Source organism: Schistocerca gregaria, chromosome 9, assembly GCF_023897955.1.
Source record: "Schistocerca gregaria isolate iqSchGreg1 chromosome 9, iqSchGreg1.2, whole genome shotgun sequence".
NCBI lineage: Eukaryota > Metazoa > Arthropoda > Insecta > Orthoptera > Acrididae > Schistocerca > Schistocerca gregaria.
In genome coordinates, this window is record NC_064928.1 from 244813940 (window position 1) to 244835610 (window position 21671).

At 47.5% G+C, this 21671-nt stretch overlaps 1 protein-coding gene across 1 annotated transcript in view; it reads right to left on the reverse strand.

Moving 5' to 3' along the window:
- Positions 1–21671, reverse strand: part of LOC126291660 (uncharacterized) — a 73362-nt gene that overhangs the window by 10223 nt on the left and 41468 nt on the right. Inside the window, exons 2-3 of the mRNA XM_049985235.1 lie at positions 17452–18144; positions 9357–10005 (exon numbers count right to left, since the gene is read on the reverse strand). Coding sequence (XP_049841192.1) covers positions 9467–10005; positions 17452–18127 — 1215 coding nt within the window. The 5' untranslated portion in view covers positions 18128–18144 and the 3' untranslated portion in view covers positions 9357–9466. The remainder of the gene's footprint in view (positions 1–9356; positions 10006–17451; positions 18145–21671) is intronic.

Here is a 21671-nt window from a genome sequence, read left to right on the forward strand (position 1 = left end):
TTTGTATTCGCCGCTCCTGCAACGACGAAATTTTACCCAACTGACATGGTCTACCTGACATGCGTTGCATCCTAGCTACCCAGTGATTTTCAACAACGAAACCCAGTGTCTCGAAGCGCACAGAAGATTTTTCAGGATCCAATCGGCTTATTCAGTTCTGCTTTGCTCAGACCGTTCACACAGTAGACGGCTTAACGACATCAGCACACACTGCACAGAAATGCCTCAGAGCACTTCTGCCCTGCCGCCTTTCAGGGTCACTGGGCAGCAGAAGCTGTTCCCAGTGACGTGACGTGTCACCTGCAGACGTTTGTTGCAAAGCCTGAGAAAAACCCTGTTTATGTTTTTGTACACTCGTGATCTACTGCGATTGGTGTGACCTCAACGCAACGCAACTCCCGGCGGAGTCAGGCATTTTCATCTTCCTCGAGATGACTGGGTGTTTGTGTTATCATTTCATCATCATTCATGAAAGTGGCGATATTGGACTGAACAAAGGTTGGAAACTTGTGCGGGCGCTGATAACCGCGCAGTTGAGCGCCCCACTATCCAATCATCATCATCATCATCATCATCATCATCATCTAAGCACACGCACTAAATCTGTATTCGTGACAAGTCTGTACCATCAGTTCCACAAGAAAGTGTACGTCGTTACCTGTACGAAATAAAAGACACTATTATCAATACGTGTTTAGCTGAAAATACATTTTATTACTAATTGCAATAGTAGTTAATCCAATCGCCGCCATTATGGATTATAGCGTCGCACTTTTCTGACATGCTTTTCAGGAGATTTTGTGCGTATTCTCTCGGTAACGATCTCCATATGGTCCTGATTTTATACGACAGCTGCTTTGAAGTATATACTGTCTTTCCTTTAAGCTTTTTTACCATCCAAAATTTTTGATCGTATTCGCATCCGGAGACAATGCACACCAGTCCGTAGCGGACACCCCACTGCCTCGTTTCCACGACAACCGACAAAATGAAATATTTACTATCAAAAACAGTCTCGATCATAATTTATTTAGTACGGTGACTGGTTTCGACCACTCCTGTGGTCGTTCTCAGACCTACAAGTTGTATACAAAGCTTTAGTTAGAGGGCTACATACATTAAAGAAAATACATAAAGTTATAAAGCTATAATACGATCAATTACCAATGAGTAAGAACCACCTCCTGCTAGAGAATCACTACTGGAGAAACCACTGCACGTCTTAATATATACAATGGAGGCTCCACCCACTTCTGACGGTATGGGGTCATTACTAATCAATGTAAAATTTCTTAGTTGAAAGAACATTGTCAAGAAATAAAAATAAACACACACTACACTTAGCTTATTTAACAGCCATTGTCAAGTAAGAAGCGTTGATGATATTTAAACATGTAGGATAAATGAACTTCGTTTGACAGAACATGAGTTGCCCTCTCAAGACCTGTTAGTGAACCATTTGGAACCACTGGTTGCCATGATGAAGTTCGACGCCGTTCCAAAGATGTGGCAGCAGGCTTCTTTCTAACGAAGTTGTTGCGGAAATGGAATGGCAAAGATTGTCACGTCAAACGATTTACTATTGAGCAACATGTCTTTATTGAAACGATTTTCAGTGAGTAGGCTGCAGTAATCTTTAGCCGACATGCTGCACAGGTACGATACAAAGTACTTGTGCATATTTATGAAATATTGTCTACGAAGTTGCATGCCAGTCTTATAAACAAATAAAAATAATGAAAATAGAAGGAATTTAAAATTATAATACTATGAACCGTAGATCAAAAAAGTATGTGAATTAGCAATATGCAGAGTAAAAGCACATAAGCAAACATTCTGAAACAAAAAGTCATAAAAAATACTTGGTGAAATTAAATCACAAAGTAAAGATAAAATATTTCCTAAAAGTCTTAATTTTAAAACCGAAGGACAGAAGAGTGAACGTTCTAAAGCAGATCATCATTCGATGATATTTTTAACGCTTCTTAATTGGCAATAGCTGTTAGATAAGCTTAGTGTGTGTTCATTTTTATTTCTTGACAATGTTCTTTCAACTAAGAAATTTTACATTGTTATTCGACTTATAACTCATTGGTTAGTACTGACATCATACCGTCAGAAGTGGGTGGAGCCTCCAATATATATAGTAAGACATGCACTGGTTTGTCCAGTAGTGATAGTCTATCAGAAGGTGGATCTTACGCATTGGTAATTCGTCGCTTTATAGCTTTACAACTTTATATATTTTCTTTAATGTATGTAGCTCTCTAATTGAAGCTTTGTATACAACTTGTAGGTCTGAGAACGACCACAGTAGTGGTCGAAACCAGTCACCGTGCTAAATAAATTATGATCAAGACTGTTTCAAAAAGTAAATATTTGTAACATATTGATTACTGTCACTCCCATCATGTATTCAAAAGTAATCGACAAAATAAAACATTCAGCACTGACACTTTATCGACACATGTGGGAAAGAGCACCGATTACAGATTGGAGACAATTACCAGTGATGTTGCTGCGAGGGAGCGAGAGATCCCCAAAACACACACACACACACACACACACACACACACACACACACACACACACACACCACTACAGGAGGTTGGTTGGTAGGTTTAGAGGCGGGTGAAGGTACCAAACTAAGAGATCATCGGTTCCTTGTTCCTAATAAAACAATGCCATACGGGTGAGAATAAAATGGACGAAACATATAACACAAAACAGAAAGAAAGGAAAAGCCACAAGAAGGGAAGGCAACGAACACTAAAAGGAGTAAAAGACAAGAAAACAACAGACGCCAGAAACAGAAGAGAGTAAAAGATGAAAGAAGATTATAGTGGATGTCCAACCGCGAGAATAAAAAGGGAAAGCCAGCCACTCTGCAGTTGTTTAAAACCTCCACCCTAAGAGCACTGGGGTGGAGGACACAGAGGGACAGAGGACATGCGCTAAAACCTGCATAGATGTATAAAGCCACTATCACGGATAAAACGTAAACCTAAAACTGTTTTGGAGGATTTGTCGCCCAACACTGAATGCACGGTGCTGGGCAAGTTAAAAGTATGCCGCAGAGCGGCTAAAATTGGGCAGTCCAGCAAGAGCTGGACGACTGTCATTTGGGAGCCACAGCGACGCTGAGGTGGGTCCTCACGATGGAGTAGGTAACCATGCGTTAGCCACGTATGGCCAATGCAGAGCCAGCAGAGGACAACTAATTCCCTGCGAACGGCTTGCATGGAAGACTTCCACACATTCATAGTCTCCTTAATGACACGCAGTTTGTTATGCATGCTGTTATGCCACTTCGTCTCCCAAAGCCAGAATACCCTGTGGTGTAACGCATAACGCAGGTCGGTTTCGGATATGCCTATCTCCAGAAGCGATTTACGAGTCGCCTGTTTGGCCAGCCAGTCGGCAGATTCGTTGCTGGGGATTCCGACGTGTCCTAGGGTCCACACGAACACCACGGAACGGCAGGACTGATCCAGAACATAAATGGACTCCTGAATAGACGCTACCAGAAGGTGGCGAGGGTAGCACTGTTCGATAGCTCGTAGGCTGCTCAATGAGTCAGTACACAGGAGAAATGACTCGCCAGGGCATGAGCGGATGTACTCAACTGCACGAGATATGGCTGTCAGCTCTGCAGTGGAAACACTGCAGCCAACTCTCAAGGAGTGCTGCTCAACATGTCCTCCATGGACATGTGTGAAGTCTACGTGACCATCAGCCATCGAGCCGCCAGTATAAACCACTTCAGAGCGCCGAAACACGTCAAGAATCGAGAGGCAGTGACAGCGGAGAGTGACGGGGTTATAGGAGTCCTTAGAGCCATGCAAAAGGTCCAGACGAAGCTACTGAAGAGGTGCACACCATGGAGGCGTACGTGAACGGACCACAAGTAGAGGTGGTAACGGGAAGGACTCCAGTCCGGAGAGAAGGGATCGCACGCGAACCGCAATCGTTAGCCCCGATCTGGGACGCTGATGCGGGAGGTGTGCTGCCGCGAGCAGGAAAAGGAGACCGTAATCTGATGCTCAGGTGAACTGCGAATGTGTGCTGCGTAACTGGCGAGCAGTTGCGCACGCCTGATCTGCAGTGGAGGGATACCAACCTCCACCAGTACCACGGAACGGCGGGACTGATCCAGCACATAGATGGAGTCCTGAATGGAACCCCACATAGATACACAGGGTCATCGAACCCCACATAGGTACACACGGTCGAGTAAATGCAATGCTGAAGGTGCCTCCGAACCATAAACCACACTCCCATAGTCAGTTCTGGATTAGACAAGGACAACAGCGTACAGTGATATGCACCCAAATTGGTGTTGCTCAGGCAATGGAAGGCATTGAGGTGCTGCCAGCACTTCTGCTTAAGCTGACGAAGGTGAGGGAGCCAAGTCAATCGAGCATCGAAAACCAGTCCTAGGAATTGATATGTCTCCATTACAGTGAGTGGATCGTCATATAGGTAAAGTGCGAGTTCCAGATGAACGGTACGTGACGCACGACTCCGCGGCTGAAAACTGGAAGCCGTGGGCTAGAGCCCATGACTGCGCCCTGTATACTCCCTGGAGGGGCCGCTCAGCAACAACAGAACTGGAGCAGCAGTACGAAATGCAGAAGTCGTCTGCATACGGAGAAGGTGAGATGGAGGCCCGTACAGCTGCTGCTAGACCATTAATGGCCACTAAAAATAGGCACTCAATACAGAGCCCTGCGGGACTCCATTCTCCAAATATGGATGGAACTATGGGAGCCACCAACTTGGTCACGGAAAGTACGACTCGAGAGGAAGTTTTGGATAAAAATCGGTAGTGGTCCCTGAAGACCCCACCCATACAATGTGGCAAGGATATGATGTCGTCGTGTCATATGCTTTACGTAAGTGAAAAAAGACGGCAATCAGGTGCTGCCGTCTGGGAAAGGCTGTTCGGATGGCAGACTTGATGGACACAAGATTATGTGGTAGAGCGACCCTCGCGAAAGCTGCACTGACATGGAGCCAGCAAGCCACGTGACTCCAGGGCCCAACACAACAGCCGACATACAATACGTTCCAGAGCTTACAAAGAACGCTGGTGAGGCTGATGAACCGATAGCTATCCACATCAATCGGGTTTTACCGGGTTTGAGCACCGGAATGATGGTGCTCTCCTGCCATTGCGATGGAAAGACGTCTTCGCACTAGATCCGGTTGAAGATGACGAGGAGATGTCGCTTGTAGTCAGATGAGAGATGTTTCATCATCTGGCTGTGGATCCGATCACGCCCAGAAGCTGTGTCTGGGTAATGTGTGAGGGCATTGAGGAGCTCCCACTCTGTAAACAGGGCGTTATAGGATTCACTGTGGCGTGTAGTGAATGTGAGGACGTTCTCTTCCAGCCGGCGTTTGAGTGTCCGAAAGGCTGGGGGTAAATTTCCGATGCAGAGGCTCGAGCACAGTGCTCAGCAAAGTTCTCGGCAATCGCGTTTGCGTCGGTACATAACTCGCCATCTATGGTAACACCAGGGACAGCTATTGGGGCCTGGTACCCGACAAGACGTTTGATCTTTGCCCAGACTTGGGAAGGTGACGTGCGGCACCCAGTGGTGGAGACGTGTCTCCCAACACTCCTCCTTCCCTTGTCTGATAAGGTAGCGAACATCGGCACAGAGCCGTTTAAAGGCTATGAGGTGCTCCAGGGAAGAGTGCTGCGTATGCTGCTGTAGAGATCGCCGACACTCCTTAATTGCTCCAGCGACTTCCGGCGACCACCAAGGGGCTGCCTTACGCCTCAGGGACCCTAAAGAGCGAGCGATCGCGTTTTCTGCCGCAGAAACAATTGTGCTAGTCGCCTGCTCAACCATCACATCGATTTTACCATGTGGGGGAGATTCAGCGGTGACACTAGAGGCGAAAGATCCCCAGGCTGCCTTGTTCAAAGCCTATCTGGGCAGGCGTCCGTGTGCCTGACGCTGGAACAGTGACAGGAATATGGAGAAGTGGTTACTACCGCATAGATCGCCATGTGGCCTCCAGTGGGTAGATCGGAGAAGTCTTGGCCTGCGAGTTGATAAATGAATGGCCGAGTAACCACCGAGAGCCACACTATAATGTATGGTGGCCCCAGTATTTAAGAGGCAGAGGTCCAACTGAGACAGTAAAGTTTCAACATCTCTGCCTCAGTCAGTAAGCACATTGTCACACCACAAGGGTTAACGGGCATTAAAATCTCCCAGAAGTAGGAAAAGTTTAGGGAGTTGATCAATCAGTGCAGCTAATACATTCAGGAGTACTGCACTATCTGGAGGAAGAAATACATTGCAGACAGTTATTTCCTGCGTCGTCATTCTGACAGCCACAGCTTCAAGAAGGGTCTGAAGGGGCACGTGTTCACTACAGACAGAGTTTAGGACATAAACGCAATCTCCACATGAAAATCGATTATAGTCGCTACAGTTCCTGTAATATCCCCCATAGCCACAGAGTGCATGGGTCCGCATTACTGGAAACCAGGTTTCCTGGAGGGCAATGCAGATAGCAGGTGTAAACCTTAACAGTCACCTGCTGCCACCGATTTTTTGCCTGAGCAGTCTGTATCCATTGTGTCTGAAGGTCTGGCGAGATGTAGGTCCTCAGCGGACACCTATATCTCCACCCCATCCTCAACTGCAGAGCTTGTAGGTAGCGGTGGTGTGGGTGCCACCGAAATTTCCTTGGTCTTAGGGGTTTTCTTTTGGCTTTCTCTCGCTGCTCCTTGGGTTTCCCTGGCTGGGAGGACTTCACTGGCTCAGTATCTGGGACTGAGGATGAGCGTGAAGCCCTACAACCAGCTGCTTTTGGACTGTTCAGCCACTGGCAGGTGTCGTCTTTCCCACTAGAAAAACCTGGGAATGGAGTCACCAAAGGGACCGATTCCTAGCGAGAGAAAGAGAAGACGACTTACGCTTCTCTGGCTTAGAAGTGGGGCAGACGTCCTCAATGGTTGGAGGGGGGTTGCTCCTGAAGTAGGTGGTGCAGGAGAAACATGGAGGGAAACCACCACCACCACCACCACCACCACCACCACCACCACCACCACCACCACCACCACCACCACCACCATGGGGGCAGGTGTAGTCTTCCAGCTCTGAGAGGTGACCTAGGTTGGCGGAGCTGATGCTGCCCCAACTGTTGTAGCGGCAGCGTAAGACGGTGTCATATGCACAGAGTGCAGGCATTCAAATTTTCTCTTAGCCTCAGTGTTGGTCAGTCTATCCAGGGACTTTTACTCCATGATTATCCTTTGTTTCTGGAGAATCCTGCAGTCAGACGAGCAAGGCGAATCGTGCTATCTGCAGTTGACACAGATGAGAGGTGGGGCACATGGAGTATTGGGATGTGATAGGCGTCCGCAATCTGAGCATGTGATGCTGGAAGTACAGTGGGAAGACATATGGCCGAACTTACAGCACCACATCTGTAGACCATCACCTTGACCTTCTTGGCCAATGTATCAACCTCCAAGGCCAAGATGAAGGTACTGGTGGCAACCTTATTATTCTACAGACCCTGGTGAACATGCTGGACGAAATGTATGCCTCGCCACTCTAAATTGGCTTGCAGCTCATCATCGAACTGCAAAAGAAGGTATCTGTGAAATATGTTACGCTGGAACATATTTAAGCTCTTATGGGGTGTGATGGTTATAGCAACATTCCCCAGCTTGTCAGAAGCGAGTAACTCCCGTCACTGGACATAAGATCTGCTGCCATCCTTAGCCTGACGTTCCTCCCATGGTGTGGCCAGAGGGGGGAACGACTTGGGGCCATACTTCTGTGTTTGAACTGAGCTCGAGATAGCTTAGAGACTACTGGCGTTTCACCACTAGCAAGAGCTGGACTACGCTTCATCGCATGTCATCCACCCTGATGCCACCCACTTCGACCAGGGGCCCTCCTCACGGGTGCCACCCAGCCACAGCAAAGGCCATCTGGCAGGATGGCCATTGCTGGGAGTATTGATGCCCCAGGGGGATGGGCATCTAACCTTTGGCGTACATGGGGAGTTAGCGGAGCAGGCATCAGCAGAGCGATCCCTGTGTGGTCATGGCCCCACCACAACAGACTAGCTACAGTGCTGGCTATCAGGTGCAAACAAGTTCATGGTCACCGTCAGTGCAGAACGTGCATGGTGGAAAACGCACCCAGGAAGGCGTCCTCACCCAAGAGATGATAAATGGGCAGGACTGCAATGCAATGATGAGAGAGTGGGCTAAAGATCTAAACAGACATGGTGCATCTTGTAAGGCGCCCTTCCCAAATTGTCTCGCTCTTCAGGAAAATTGTGAAGAATGGAGGTCAAACCGTACAGGGGCCCATCACTTAAAGACTGAAACGTGTTAAACTCCTTTTAGTCGCCTTGTACAACAGGCAGGAATACCTCAGGCTTATTGTAACCCCCAGTCCAACAGGGGGGGGGGGGGGGGGGACATACCAGACGGGCAGAACACAGTGGTGCAGCCGACATGCAAATTATCAATGGTCCCATGGAATTGCTGATAAAGTTATTATTATTATTGCACCTCAAAAACGTATTACACCTCAAGGTCGATGTCTGTTTTGGACCGTCTAGTGATATGCCACAGTACTGTAGTGTCACGGAATAGTAAAGAGTAGGAAACGTGGAATATTGTCGAAGTTTCGTTGCCTAAGCCGAGAGCCAGAGGCAGTAGATTAGCCAAGAGGTAAGAGGACTGCATATGTATCGGAATGTGTCGTCACAACTGGGTGAGCCAATGACGCTGGGAGACTGCAGACCGTTCCGCCGCCCGTCCACCGCAGACGAGCCACCAAGAGGAGCAGCAAAGAAGACAGGGTGGGATAGAGTACACTCCGCAGAGAACGCTTCTCGTGCCGACAGCGCCGTGACTCCAACCCGGAGCCTCCTACGTGCAGCGGCCTGCTGTCCGCCACCGAGCCGGCAGGCCAGCCGGGCGCCGCCAGCCACGCACGGCCGAAGTAAGGGCATTCCACCGGCTACGTCACAGCATGCAGAGCTGCGCTAGCAAGACTGGTGCGGCTCCCAGCTGGTGTCATTGATCCCAGTCACTGAGGACTCGTGGAAGGTACTTGATATCACCAAGCTCAGCCAGCCTGTGTTACGTGGGCCAAATTGTACTCGGCAGGAATAAAGGTGTCATGAATTAGTAATGTTTCTTTGGCGTTTCTGACGCGTCCACAGTCATTTCCTAGCATCCTGACAACTGGAGAGGTCTCCACTCGGCTTCTAATCGACCGTGAGCGACCGGGACCACCGGGGCGCCTACAGTACTCTCCTGTGGGGTCTTTTCATTTTCCACTGGGATAGAGACATTTACCTACCTTTATTTTTTCTTGTTGCATTCGTAGTTAGAGCCGCTAGCAGCTTCCAAGTCAGCTCTTATCCCAAGTAGAGAGCGTCAGGCTTCAATGCTTTACTTTGTCCGTCACCTTTATGGAGAACTCGTCAACTTTATATGGACCCACACGACCGAGTGTTGGGGCCCGTCGGTACCGACCAGGAAGTTGAGGCAGAGCTGGCTCAGCTGCGGGCAGCGCGGCAGGGTGGCCACCTGGCCCAGGCTGCCGGCGTCGACGCCCAGGGCGTGCAGCAGCGGCAGCGCATCCGGCAGCCCGTCCGCATACACGCTGACGGTGCGCAGGCGCAGCGACACCTGGTCGGCGTCCACCGACACGCGCATGCGCGGGTTGAGGTGCAGCCACTGCAGGCGAGGGTCCCTCAGCACCAGAGGGGCGCCCGCGACGGGCGGCAGCGTCAGGCGCAGCTGCCGCAGGCTGGCACAGCACCGCAGCAGCGAGAGGTCACGGACCAGGCAGCAGCGGTCCACCTGGAGCGCCTCCAGCGAGCCCAGAGCCTCCAGAGCCGGCCGCAGCTCGCCCTCCGTCACCTGGCACTCGTGCAGCCGCAGCCTCCGCAGGTTCGCCAGCCGCCGCAGCTCCGTGTACTCCTGTGGCGGCACGCCGATGCAACCTGCCAGTTGAGAGGTGGCCGTTAGTCGACTGGCGTCTCCTCGCAGTGCTCGGTAGTACTCACTTTACCACTATCTTAGGGATACTGCACTAACCAACTCCAGTTTATATCAAGACGAGCTGCTTCAAAAACTCTTTGCTGACAAGAACACCCTGCTATCGAATATTTGAACCAGTTCACTGCAACTCTCACGTTCTTGAAAAAACTGCTCTCTGAAGAATTTGAATTCAGAAAGGTAAGGCGGTTTTATGACTTTCCTTTGACTCTGTCACTGGTACGAATCATCTTATGGTGATTTCTTCACCTTTCAGTTTTTCGCTCAATTCCAATATCTACACCATTTACATACAGAAGCCGTCAAATACACTGAAGACCCAAAGAAACCCCTGCCCAATACCGTGTAGAGCCCCCATGAGTACGCAAAAGTGCTGCAATATGGACTTGCTAATGTCTGAAGCAGTGCTGGGGACAAACTGACACCATGAATCCTGCAGGGCTTTCCATAGATCAGTAAGAGTTCGAGCACGTTCACTTCTCTTCTCTTCTGAACAACACATAGCAAGGCATCCCAGATATACTCAATGATGTTCATATCAAGGGAGTTTGGTGGCCTGCAGAAGATTGTTTCTGGAGCCCCTCTGTAGCAATTCTGGACTATGCGGCGACGCATTTTCCTGTTGGAGTTTACCAAGTTGGTCGCAATGCACAATGGTCACGAACGGATGCAGGTGATCGGACACAATGCTTACATTAGTGTCACCTATCAGAGTCACATCTAGACACGTCAGGGGTCCCATATCACTCCTACTGCACATGCCCCACACCATTACCGAGCCTCCACCTGTTCGAACAGTCCCCTACTGACATGTAGGTTTCATGGAGTCATGAGATTGTCTCCATACCCACACATGTCCATCCACTTGATACAAACTAGACTTGTCCAACTAGGCAAAATGTTTCCACTCATCAGCAGTCCAGTGTCAGTGTTGACATGCCCAGAGGAGGCCTAAAGCTTTGTGTTATGCAGTCATCAAGAGTACACGAGTGGGCCTTCAGCTCCGAAAGCCCATATCGATTATGTTTCATTGAATGGTTCACAAGCTGACACTTGTTGACGGCCCAACATTGAAATCTGCATCAATTTCCGGAAGGGTTGCACTTCTGTCATATTGAACGATTGTCCACAAGCTGACACTTGTTGACGGCCCAACATTGAAATCTGCATCAATTTCCGGAAGGGTTGCACTTCTGTCATATTGAACGATTGTCCACAACTGTCGCTGCTCACGTTCTTGCAGGATTTTTTCCCTTCCTCAATGATATCAGAAATTTGACGTTTTACTGGGATCCTGATATTCATGGTACACTCTTGAAATTGTCATATGGTAAAATTCCCCATTTCGTCGTTACCTCTGAGATGCTGTGTCTCATATCTCGCGCTCCGACTATAACACCACGTTCAAACTCATTTAGATCTTGATAATGTGCTATTGTAGCAGCAGTAACCGATATAACAACTGCGATGCACAATTTTTGTCTTTTATAGGCTATGAAGACCGCAGCGCCATATTCTGCCTGTTTACGTTTCTCTGTATTTGAATACTCATGTCTATTCCACTTTCTTTGCTGCTCCAGTGTATATGCCATAGACCGATCGGCACGCTAGCTGGTGTGACTCAAGCAATGAAGAGCGATAAGATGGCGCCAGCACATTTGTTTAAGCTGTCAAATATGAGGGAGCCAGGTCAACTGTGCATCAAAAAGCAATCCCAAAAACCGATGCATCTCCATCACAGCAAGAGCTTCCCTGTCAAGATAAAGCCGAGGTTCAGGGTGAACAGTGCGACGCCAGTAGATGAGCATGACGCAAGTCTTGGCGGCCGAAAACTGGAAGCTGCGCGATACGGCCCAAGACTGTGGCTTGCGGATAGCGCCCTGTACCCGCCGTTCAGCATCCACAATGCTAGTGGAGCTATAGTACAGACAAAAGTCATCAGCATACACAGAAGCCGATACAGACATTCCCAGAGCATCAGCTAGCTGGTTGATAGCAACTAAAAAGAAACAGACACTCAAGACAGAGACTTGAGAGACCCCATTCTCCTGGACTTGGGAGAAACCAACTTGCACCCGGAAGGAAAGAAAAGCAAACAATTTTGAATAAAAATCGGGAGCAGGCCCATAAAACACCACTCATAAAGCGTGGTGAGGCTGTGTTGTTGCCACGTTGTATCATATGCATTCCGCATGTCAAAAACGACAGCAACCAGATGCTGATGGCGCGCAAATGCTATTTGGGTGGCAGGCTTCAGGCAGAGCAGATTATCAGTGGCAGAGCGGCCCTTACAGAACCCACCCTGAGACAGTACCAGAAGGCCCCCAGACTCAAGTAGCCAACTCAATCTCTGGCTCACCATACATTCGAGCAACTTGCACAGAAAGTTTGTGACGCTGATGGGGCGGTAGCTGTCCACCTCCAGTGGGTTCTTGCCAGGCCTCAACACTGGGATGAAAATGCTTTCCCGTCATTGAGATAGGAACCCAACCTCAACCCTGATACAGTTGAAAAGGTCTAGGAAGTGTCGCTGGCAGTCCTCCAAGAGGTGTTTGAGCATCTGATAGTGATCTGATAGTGGATGTAATCCTGCCTGGGAGCTTTATCAGGGCAAGCAGCTAGGGCACTTTGGAACTCTCACTGAATATAGCATTGTATGATTCAGGGTGGTGCGTGGGAGAGGTACTAATGCTAATGGTGAAGACATACCGTTCCCAGCACACCTGCTTCCATTGGTGAATATGGTATTATGCTTGGGCATGGACCTACTTAAAGGTAAGGAAGTGTTCCAGTGTTGGGTGCCCCTTATGATGTTGGGGGGCTCACCTGCCATCTCTAATCCTCTCAGCCATCTCCTGTGCCACCAACGCACAGTCCTCTGCCGAGGGGACTCGGAAGAACAGGAAATTGCAGATTCCACTGCAGAAAATCCCGGTGGTTAACGTGTGAACCAACACATCATTAGTGTCGTGAGAAAGAGGCTCACTAGTAGCACTGGAGGCGAATGAGTCCCAGACACCCTTAGTCAAAGCCCATCTGGGGTGGTGTCCAGAAGAGAGACGCTGTGGCAATGACAAAGATTGGAAAGTAGTCACTATCACACAAGTCGTCATGCACACTCCATTGGACAGATGGTAGAGGACTAGGGCTGCACGCTGAGAGCTCGATGCCTGAGTACGTGCCATGTGCCACACTGAAATGTGTGGAGGCACCATTATTTAAGAGGGAAGGTCGAGCTGTGCCAACACTTGCTCAACGACAGTGCATCAGCCTGTTGCCACCAATCCACCCAACAAAGGGTCATGGGCATTAAAGTCACCCAGTAACGTAGAAGGTGGCGGCAGTTGGGCTATAAGGTCACCAAATACATGCTGTGGGACATCACCATCTGGTGGAAGGTAGAGACTGCAGACAGTAACAGCCTGAGGCGCCCACAGCGACAGTGACAGCGACAGCTTCTGAAGGTTTTTGAAGAGGGACACACTTGCTGTCAATAGAATTAAGGACGTAGATGCAGACCCATATACCCTCTCATAAGCTGCCCAATTCTTATCATAAAACAGCCACAGAGGGCGGGGATTTGCGTCGCTGGAAACCAAGTTTCCTACAGAGCACTGCAGAAGAAAGGGTGGAGGCTGAGAAGTTGTCGGAGCTCAGCAATGTGGTGGAAAAACCCGCCGCAATTCCACTGGAGAATGACATTGACTGCTGCCGAAAAAGGCGTGAAGGGACCGAGGAGGCATATTACACTGCTGGGTCACCTGCTGCCACAAATGTAGTACCTGTGCAATCGACATCCATTGGGTCTGAGGGCCTCGCAAGATCGATGTCCTCAGCTGACGCCACAATCTCCACCTCATCCTAAGATGGAGAGCGTGTAGGTAGTGGTGGGCGCAAAAAAGTCCACAGTCGTCGTCGGCGCCGAAAGCGACACTTCATAGTGCATGGAAGAAACCGCATCCAGGAATGTATCCTCGCCCAAGTGATGGGTGCCACGGCGAGTACCTTAGTCTTAGAGGTCTTCTTCTTGGACTTGTCTTGCTGCTCCCTTGGTTTCTCTGGCTGGGAGGGCTTCACTGGGTCAGTCTCCATAACAGAGGAGGATAGTGAAACGCTATGACCAGGTGCTTTTGCGCACTTCAGCCACTAGCAGGCGTCACCTTTCCCACAGGTGGAAACCTGGGAAGGGAGGTACCCAAGGGACCCCTTCCAAGCGAGAGGGGCCTAAGAAGGGGAACGCTTCTCCAGGTTAGAACTGCGGACGGACTTCCCCGATGGTTGGGTGAGGGGTGTTGCTCCTGAAGTAGGTGGTGTGGGAGCAGGATGGGAATTGACCCCCACCATCAAGGGGGCAGGTGTAGTCTTCCAGCTCTGAGGTGACTGGGGTAGGTGGAGCTGGTGGGGCTAGAACAGTTGTAGCAACGGCGTAAGAGGAAATCAGATGAACAGGATGGAGGCATTCAAACTTATGCTTAGCCTTAGTGTAGGTCAGTTGCTCCACGGTCTTATATTCCATGATTCTCCCTCTCTTTTCCTAAAAGTCTGCAGTCTGGTGAGCAAAGTCAACGATGCTCTCCGCTGTTGACACAGATGGGAGGTGGGGCACATGGACTGTGGGGATGTGATGGGTGTCCGCAATCTCTATATATGAGGATGGAAGTACACCAGGAAGACATATGACCCAACATTCAGCATTTAAAACACCATATGGGGGAGGGATATATAGCTTTACATCACAGTGGTAAACCATCACCTTGACTTTTTCAGGCAATGGGTCACCCTCAAACGGCAAGATGAAGGCACCAGTGGCAACCTGATTATCCCTTGGACCCCGATGGATGTGTCAGGCAAAGTAAACACCTCGTCATTCTACGTTCACACCCAGTTCATCATGAAAGAAGATCCCTGTGGAATATAAAATCTTCAACCTGATTCAAGCTGTTATGGGGCGTGATGGAAGCAGAAACATCCCCCAGCTTGTAAGAGGTGACGAGCGCCTGTAGTTGGGCATGGTGTTTTGATCAAGACTGACCCAGAGCGCATTTTGAACAAGCGCTCAACCTCCAAATGTCCTCTAAATGCTCCACAAAGAACTGAGGCTTCATCGTCATGAAAGACTCCCTATCAAGCCTCATACAAACCAGGTACCGGGGCAAATAAGTCCCACTGCCATTCTTAGCCTTTTGCTCCTCCCATGGTGTGGCCAGGGAGGGGAATTGTTTTGCAGTCATACTTCTGTGCGTTGAATTGAGCCCTGGAACACTTAGAGACTGCTGGTGGCTGGCCACCAGCAAGAGATGACCTGCCACACTTCATTGTAGGTCATTCACCCTGATGCCACTCACTCCAACCAAGGGCAACCCCCCCCCCCCCCCGGGCGCCACCCAGCCTCAGCAAGGTCCACCTGGCAGGATGGCCATTGGCCATTACTGGGAGTCCCGATGCCCTAGGGGGATGGGCATCTACTCCTTAGCATACGTGGGGAGTTAATGGCGCAGGCATCAGCAGAGCGATCCCTGTGTTGTCAGGGGGCTACAACCAACAGGGTACACGACAGCCCCTCCACAACAGACTGGCTGCCATGCTGGATATCAGGAGCAAAGAAGTCCATGGTCGTCGTCGGCGCCGAAAGCGACACCCCATAGTGCGTGGGGGGAAGCCGCATTCAGGAATGTGTCCTCGCCCAAGAGATGGAGAATGAGCAGGGCTGCATTGCGACGACGAGAAAGGCGGCTAAAGATCTCAATGCACTATGGACACAAGGCAGCATTTGAGGCGACCTTCCCTAATTAGCTCACTCTTCGGAATAATTTGGAAATATGGAGCTCAAACCGTACTGGGAGCCATTACATGAAGGCCGAAACATATGAGTGTCCTTTTAGTCTCCCTTTACGACAGGCAGGAATACCGCAGGCCTAGTCTAACCCCTGGACCCACAGGGGGAACAACCATGTGTGCGATTTCTGTTGTAGCAAGAGCGAACTGAACACTCACCTATCTCACCACCCTCTCCTCATCCACCCAGGAACCACAAAACATTACAAGAGGGCACACAGAAGGGTCTGTTCTCCAGAAAAAAAATGACAGCTCACCACTTGGATAGCAACTCTGTTACCATTTATAAGACTACGTATAGAACCACAAATATGAACTTTATGAAACTCTAGGGGATGAAACGGGAATATTCCTTGATGTCCCACAACCTCATTTTTTCCACCCAAATTGACACAGAAAAAGATGTGTTGCCTTACGTATTGGATATCCCTCGTAAATTATTAAAAATTTTGTTTTTATAGAGCCTTATTTTTAACAATTTCTGAAGGGCTAAATTCATTACGATGTTGGAGCTTCACTAAGTTTGTGAAATTTATTCACGGTTGTGGAATATGACATTAAATATTGAGACATTGTGTATTGGTGACATTTAAATTTGTGCCAGACAGGACTCAAACTAGGAGTTCTCACTCATGACAAGCGGCAAATCTGAGCCCCCGCCTATAACAATTTTTCATGTATCAGCAACAGGAAAAATCTTATCTTATGCACCTAAAGGCAGAAAGGTTTCACAATTGTGAATATATTTCATAAATTTTGTTTAAACTCAAAAGCATTACTTTATTTTTATGTAATATCGGTAATTAAGGATGTATATTTTCAATGCATGAGACAAAATTAAAAACAAGAAGATGCGCATTTTTACAAAAATTATTTTATGTATATTAATTAGGTTGTAACATTAGTTTTGTTTAAATTACGCAGATATTTGAACTGAACGAAAAAAATAAATGGGGGAAAGACTTATTCTGTAGCTGTGACTTGGACTTTCAGGGTTGTGCGCTGCTCTGATGAAGTAACCATTGTTTGATGGGACGCAATGCTGATGAGAGGAAATTACACCTATTAAGATCAACAAAGCTTCTGTTTCTGGTTACCTCACGTAGTTTCTTAGTGTCACTGTGCATCTTAGTGTTCAGTTGCATGCCTCCATGCAGTGGAAGAGGTGCGAGGAGGTTGCTAAATCTTAAGTTCATTACTGCATCCTTGTAAATTCATTTCAGTTTGTCATCTCTTCTTTGTTAACCGTTCATAGGATTTAAAATTACTCCTGTTCTGATGATCCTAGACTACGTACTCAATGAGGTTGATTTGGTTTCTTGTGGAGGAGTGTAGGTTATTAGATTACCCCTATAGACATGTAAACTGTGTCACTTTTATTTAAGGACAATATATGTATCACTGCAAGAATAAACGTATACACACACACACACACACACACACACACACACACACACACACACACACACACACACACAAACGCGCGCGCGCGCGCGTACGCGATCCCGCGCGCTAATAATACAGAAAGTAGACACGCACAAAAACATACAACTTACACAGATGCAGCACCTCCAGCGAATTTGAGCAATGCCGCAAGAACGCCAGTTTATCCAGTCTGGGGCACACAATTTCAAGAATCTGCAACCGGTCGAATCCCTCCAGTGTGTCGAGGTAGTCTGCCGACAGGAGGTCTGCGCAGATGAACAGCCCTCTGAGATTTGGGCACTGCTGCAGAGCAGACCTGGCCACGTGCTCTGCTCTGTAGACAGGAGGGTCCACTACGTTGACTGGCGGCACCCTGAGGATCTGAAGGTTCCGTAGTGCCGCCAAATCTACAGTCGACTGAGAGGACAGGATGTTACTCACGATGTCTCCTCTCGCCAGCAAAAAGTCACACGTCAGTTTCGGAAACTCCCCTATGCCTCCCGTGTCAGTCAGTGAGAGCGTCATTTGTGGGTAGGCAAACTGGATCGCGAACTCGTCAGCCAGCTCGATGATGAGGTGCTGCAGTGGCGGCAGGATGCGCAGGACGGCACGGGTCTCTGCAGACTCGCTCGGTCTTCTGTTGGTGGTGTACGTCTTGCCCTTCCACAGGTGTGTGGAGCCCGTCACAACTCCGTGCCACTGGCTGGACACTGTGGCGTACCGGGCCAAGTCTGGGACAGGCAGGAAGGAAAAGCTGGAGAGCAGCACGTCGTACGGTAAGTCGTCCATCCCAGCCATCCCTGTCATCGCTGTTGTTGCTGCCTCTGTCAACACACACAAATTTACCGGCTATTCATAAGAGTAAGAAAGCTTCATTACAGGTTTTAAGGATATCTGCTTCATTTAAAGTATGTACCTGAATGTCAAACAATAATACATTAAAGCTAAGCTGTATTGCTGTTCAGTCTATAGAATATTTTAGCGCAGCTCTCCATGCTTCTCTACTTCTTACAGGGTGCCCAAGACACCTGACTTCATATTGTACATTTGGGTAAACACATACTCGTTTCATTGGTTCTCTGCCTTAAAGCTGACTAAAACCTTTGTTGCCACTTTTGTACTGTTTTACTTTCTTTAATTAATGATTGTGTTATTTCAGTTTTAAAGCGGTGGTAGATGTAAGTGGATACAGTTACAGAATCTAGAAGCTATTTGTGGCACGCTTCAGTGTTAGTGCACAGAGGTTCACAGGCAGAGCTGATAGTGACGGGCAAAGTGGGAGTGCTTTCAAGCCGCTTCGGCAGGGCCGCACCAGACACAGTAGCATGGGTTTTGTTGCAGGCAGTGACAAAGGCCTGACACACAGCGGTCAAGGAAAAAAAATTAAAAAAAGACGGAGGATGTGTGAAGCCTTCACTCAGTCGACTGCACAGTCTGCAGTGAAATCTATTTTGAAAGTGGCGGCTGAATGTCAGGTCCCGCTGCCAACGTGTCGCTCTTAAGAGAGAGTTGAAAACTGAAGGAAATGGGCCATTTGTACGAGTATTAATGAATGAATTATTTGACAACATGGAGCCTTTAGTTGCAGATTGCTGTGCTTCGTTACCACAGTTAGCACATGCCTGTCTCTCCCCAGAGTATTATTTTTGACTCACAAGCACTGGAGTAAGGGGCGAATGACCTCATTCACTTGTACACTATTGCAGGTGGGATGAGTGGAAGTTACCCTTGCACTTGCTGCATTCGCTGAGGAGGAGTAAGAATTCAGAAACATCAGTTAGGCCAAACAGGAACCCTTCCAATGCCAACAGAGTACTGAAAGTAAGGATATGTTTTCATTATTTTTCATTAGTGCAATCCATGCAGAGAGCAAAAATTTCAAGGTACTGTATAGTTATTACCTAAAACTAGAAAAAAATCAGTTCAGTATAAGAAATCTGTTGAGTTTCAACGGGAGAGTATGTACCAAATTCGATCAGCATTCAATCGGCAACCTGTAAGTAGTGCAGTTACATACTGTCGACTGATGTTTTATGGAAGTGATAAAAGGAAACTCGTAATTTGTATTTTTCTTGCAGATAACGTTCTGGAACACACGCTGGTGAAGTCTATTACAGTTTAATCCACTACAAGGTGCAGAACTCACATAACTCACAACTTCAGTAAGTGACTCTAAAGAAAGTACTACAGAAATGTGTTATAACAACAGTTTGCATCGCGCGGGCGCGTGTGGTGTGGTGGTGGTGGTGGTGGTGGTGGTGGTGGTGTGTGTGTGTGTCCGACTCATACTGTGAAATTAGAACAACAAGGGTGCAGTGGCAACTTTTGCATTCTGCAAAACTTCATAACAATGTGAAAGCTTACATAAACAAGAGAAAATATTATAACCTTTATGTACTCCAGTTACATAATGCAAACCAGTACAAAGAAAAAACTGGTAGCCATACAGGAGGCCTTACCCGAACGTTTAATGACGAATGTGATGGAGGAAGCACAATGTGAATGCCAATATCCAAAATAATCTAGATGCAGACTTTATGAGAGAAGCTGTGCATTAATGTGTGACAATTTACAGAAAGGCATCGTTCTAGACACGGGAAAAAAATTAAGGTCTTTGTTAGAGCATTTTATCCATCCTACCATACGTACAAGGCTTAGAAATAAATTAATAAAGAACAGGATGCAGTGCTTGTACTTCCCCTATAAAATCTTCTGTAACATAGTGTAATCGTGCTTTCAGCAAAATTTCAGCATTGACGAAGCCGTCTATATGCAACCAACTTATTGTAGTCCATTTCTAATTTTATGCTATTAAGAAAGTAGCTTTTAGAAATGGCTGTTTCGTGCCTGAAAATATAGGCTCAATAATTTTACATCTCTCAGGCTGCACTGAAACAAATATTAAGACCCTACTCTTAACCGATACAGAAGGACTCCACACTAAACAAGTATACTTGACAGCAAAAAAAGTGGGTCACCCCCTGAATTCCAACATGTAGGCTGCACCTGAATGTATGCAACCAGCATAGCATATCTGTGTTGCACATCATCGCAACCCTCCACAGTACAGTCGCTGTAAGATGCACAATGGGTACCGCTAGAGACTACTAGAGAACACTGGTCCTTATGACAGTCCGTCCAGATGTAAAGTGACACCACGATAGTACAGAAGACATCAGACAATCCTTAACGTTTGTAAACTAAACTTAATTACAATAAGTGACATTTCAAACGTTATGAGACAACTAATTTTGTCACATTCAGTAATCATTAGGCACAATTAAATATATGAAACAGTATATGGATTTATAAAGTTGTATGGCAATTGGAAACAAAGTCTTTGCTGTCTAAAAGGTTTACCTAACACATGCTGAACGTCGTTCAACGTTCAAAGGCGAGTGGTATCACATCAACTTTATGTAATACTAAGCAGTTAAAAGAAAACGTGATTAACGGCGGCAAGCACTCTACGGAAATCCCAACATTAACAGCGAATCACAAGTAATATCATTGTTCACATTATTTATCAACAGTTACTTGTACATAAAGTTGTACTTTAAAAGACATGACCAACGTCTTCGTTCTGGATCAGGATGCAAACCCAGAACGCAAAGCCTTTATTAACCAAGGAAAGCTTTGTGCCTTATTGAGACGCTATCACTAGGCAGAAAGAGACGTCAAATATTGACGTTTGTACTAGTATCAGTTGTCAATTCTCAACTTGAACGTAAATGACGATAATGTTTGTACGAAACCAGGTACCCTAACATAACAATTACCTTCTTGGTAATTAACCTCGAAAGACGTTGTATATTGTTGCATTGTCAAGGAACAAAGGATGCAAATGTTTAAAATTGAAATGCCATCATGTAATGTTGGCGACAAACATGCAAACCCAGCACCTAATCGGATTATTGAGTAAGTACGTAAAATCAGAATGTAGATATCACAGATTGTGACCAGTAGTGATGTTCGAACCTTAAATGACTACTGCAGTTGTATTGCCTGACCGCGATTCGAACCCAGTGCCTACCACCGTCGTTGTCTAACCAGGAATAGACGAGAATGTCCAATGTTGGTCCACCATTAGCGAGATGTGCGCACGTTTAACTAGAAATAAGGCGACGAAAACGTCTGTGCTGACAGAGTCGAACGCCACACACATGGTTATGAATACACGTTAATAATCAAATTCTTTTTCAATAGTAGCTAGGAGTAGCATGTTTAGTTGCAAACCTTAAAGCCTTTCTCATCCCTAGTAACGTGTTGCCTAATATCTACGATGTTGTTGTTGTGTCTTCAGTCCAGAGACTGGTTTGATGCGGCTCTCAATGCTACTCTATCCTGTGCA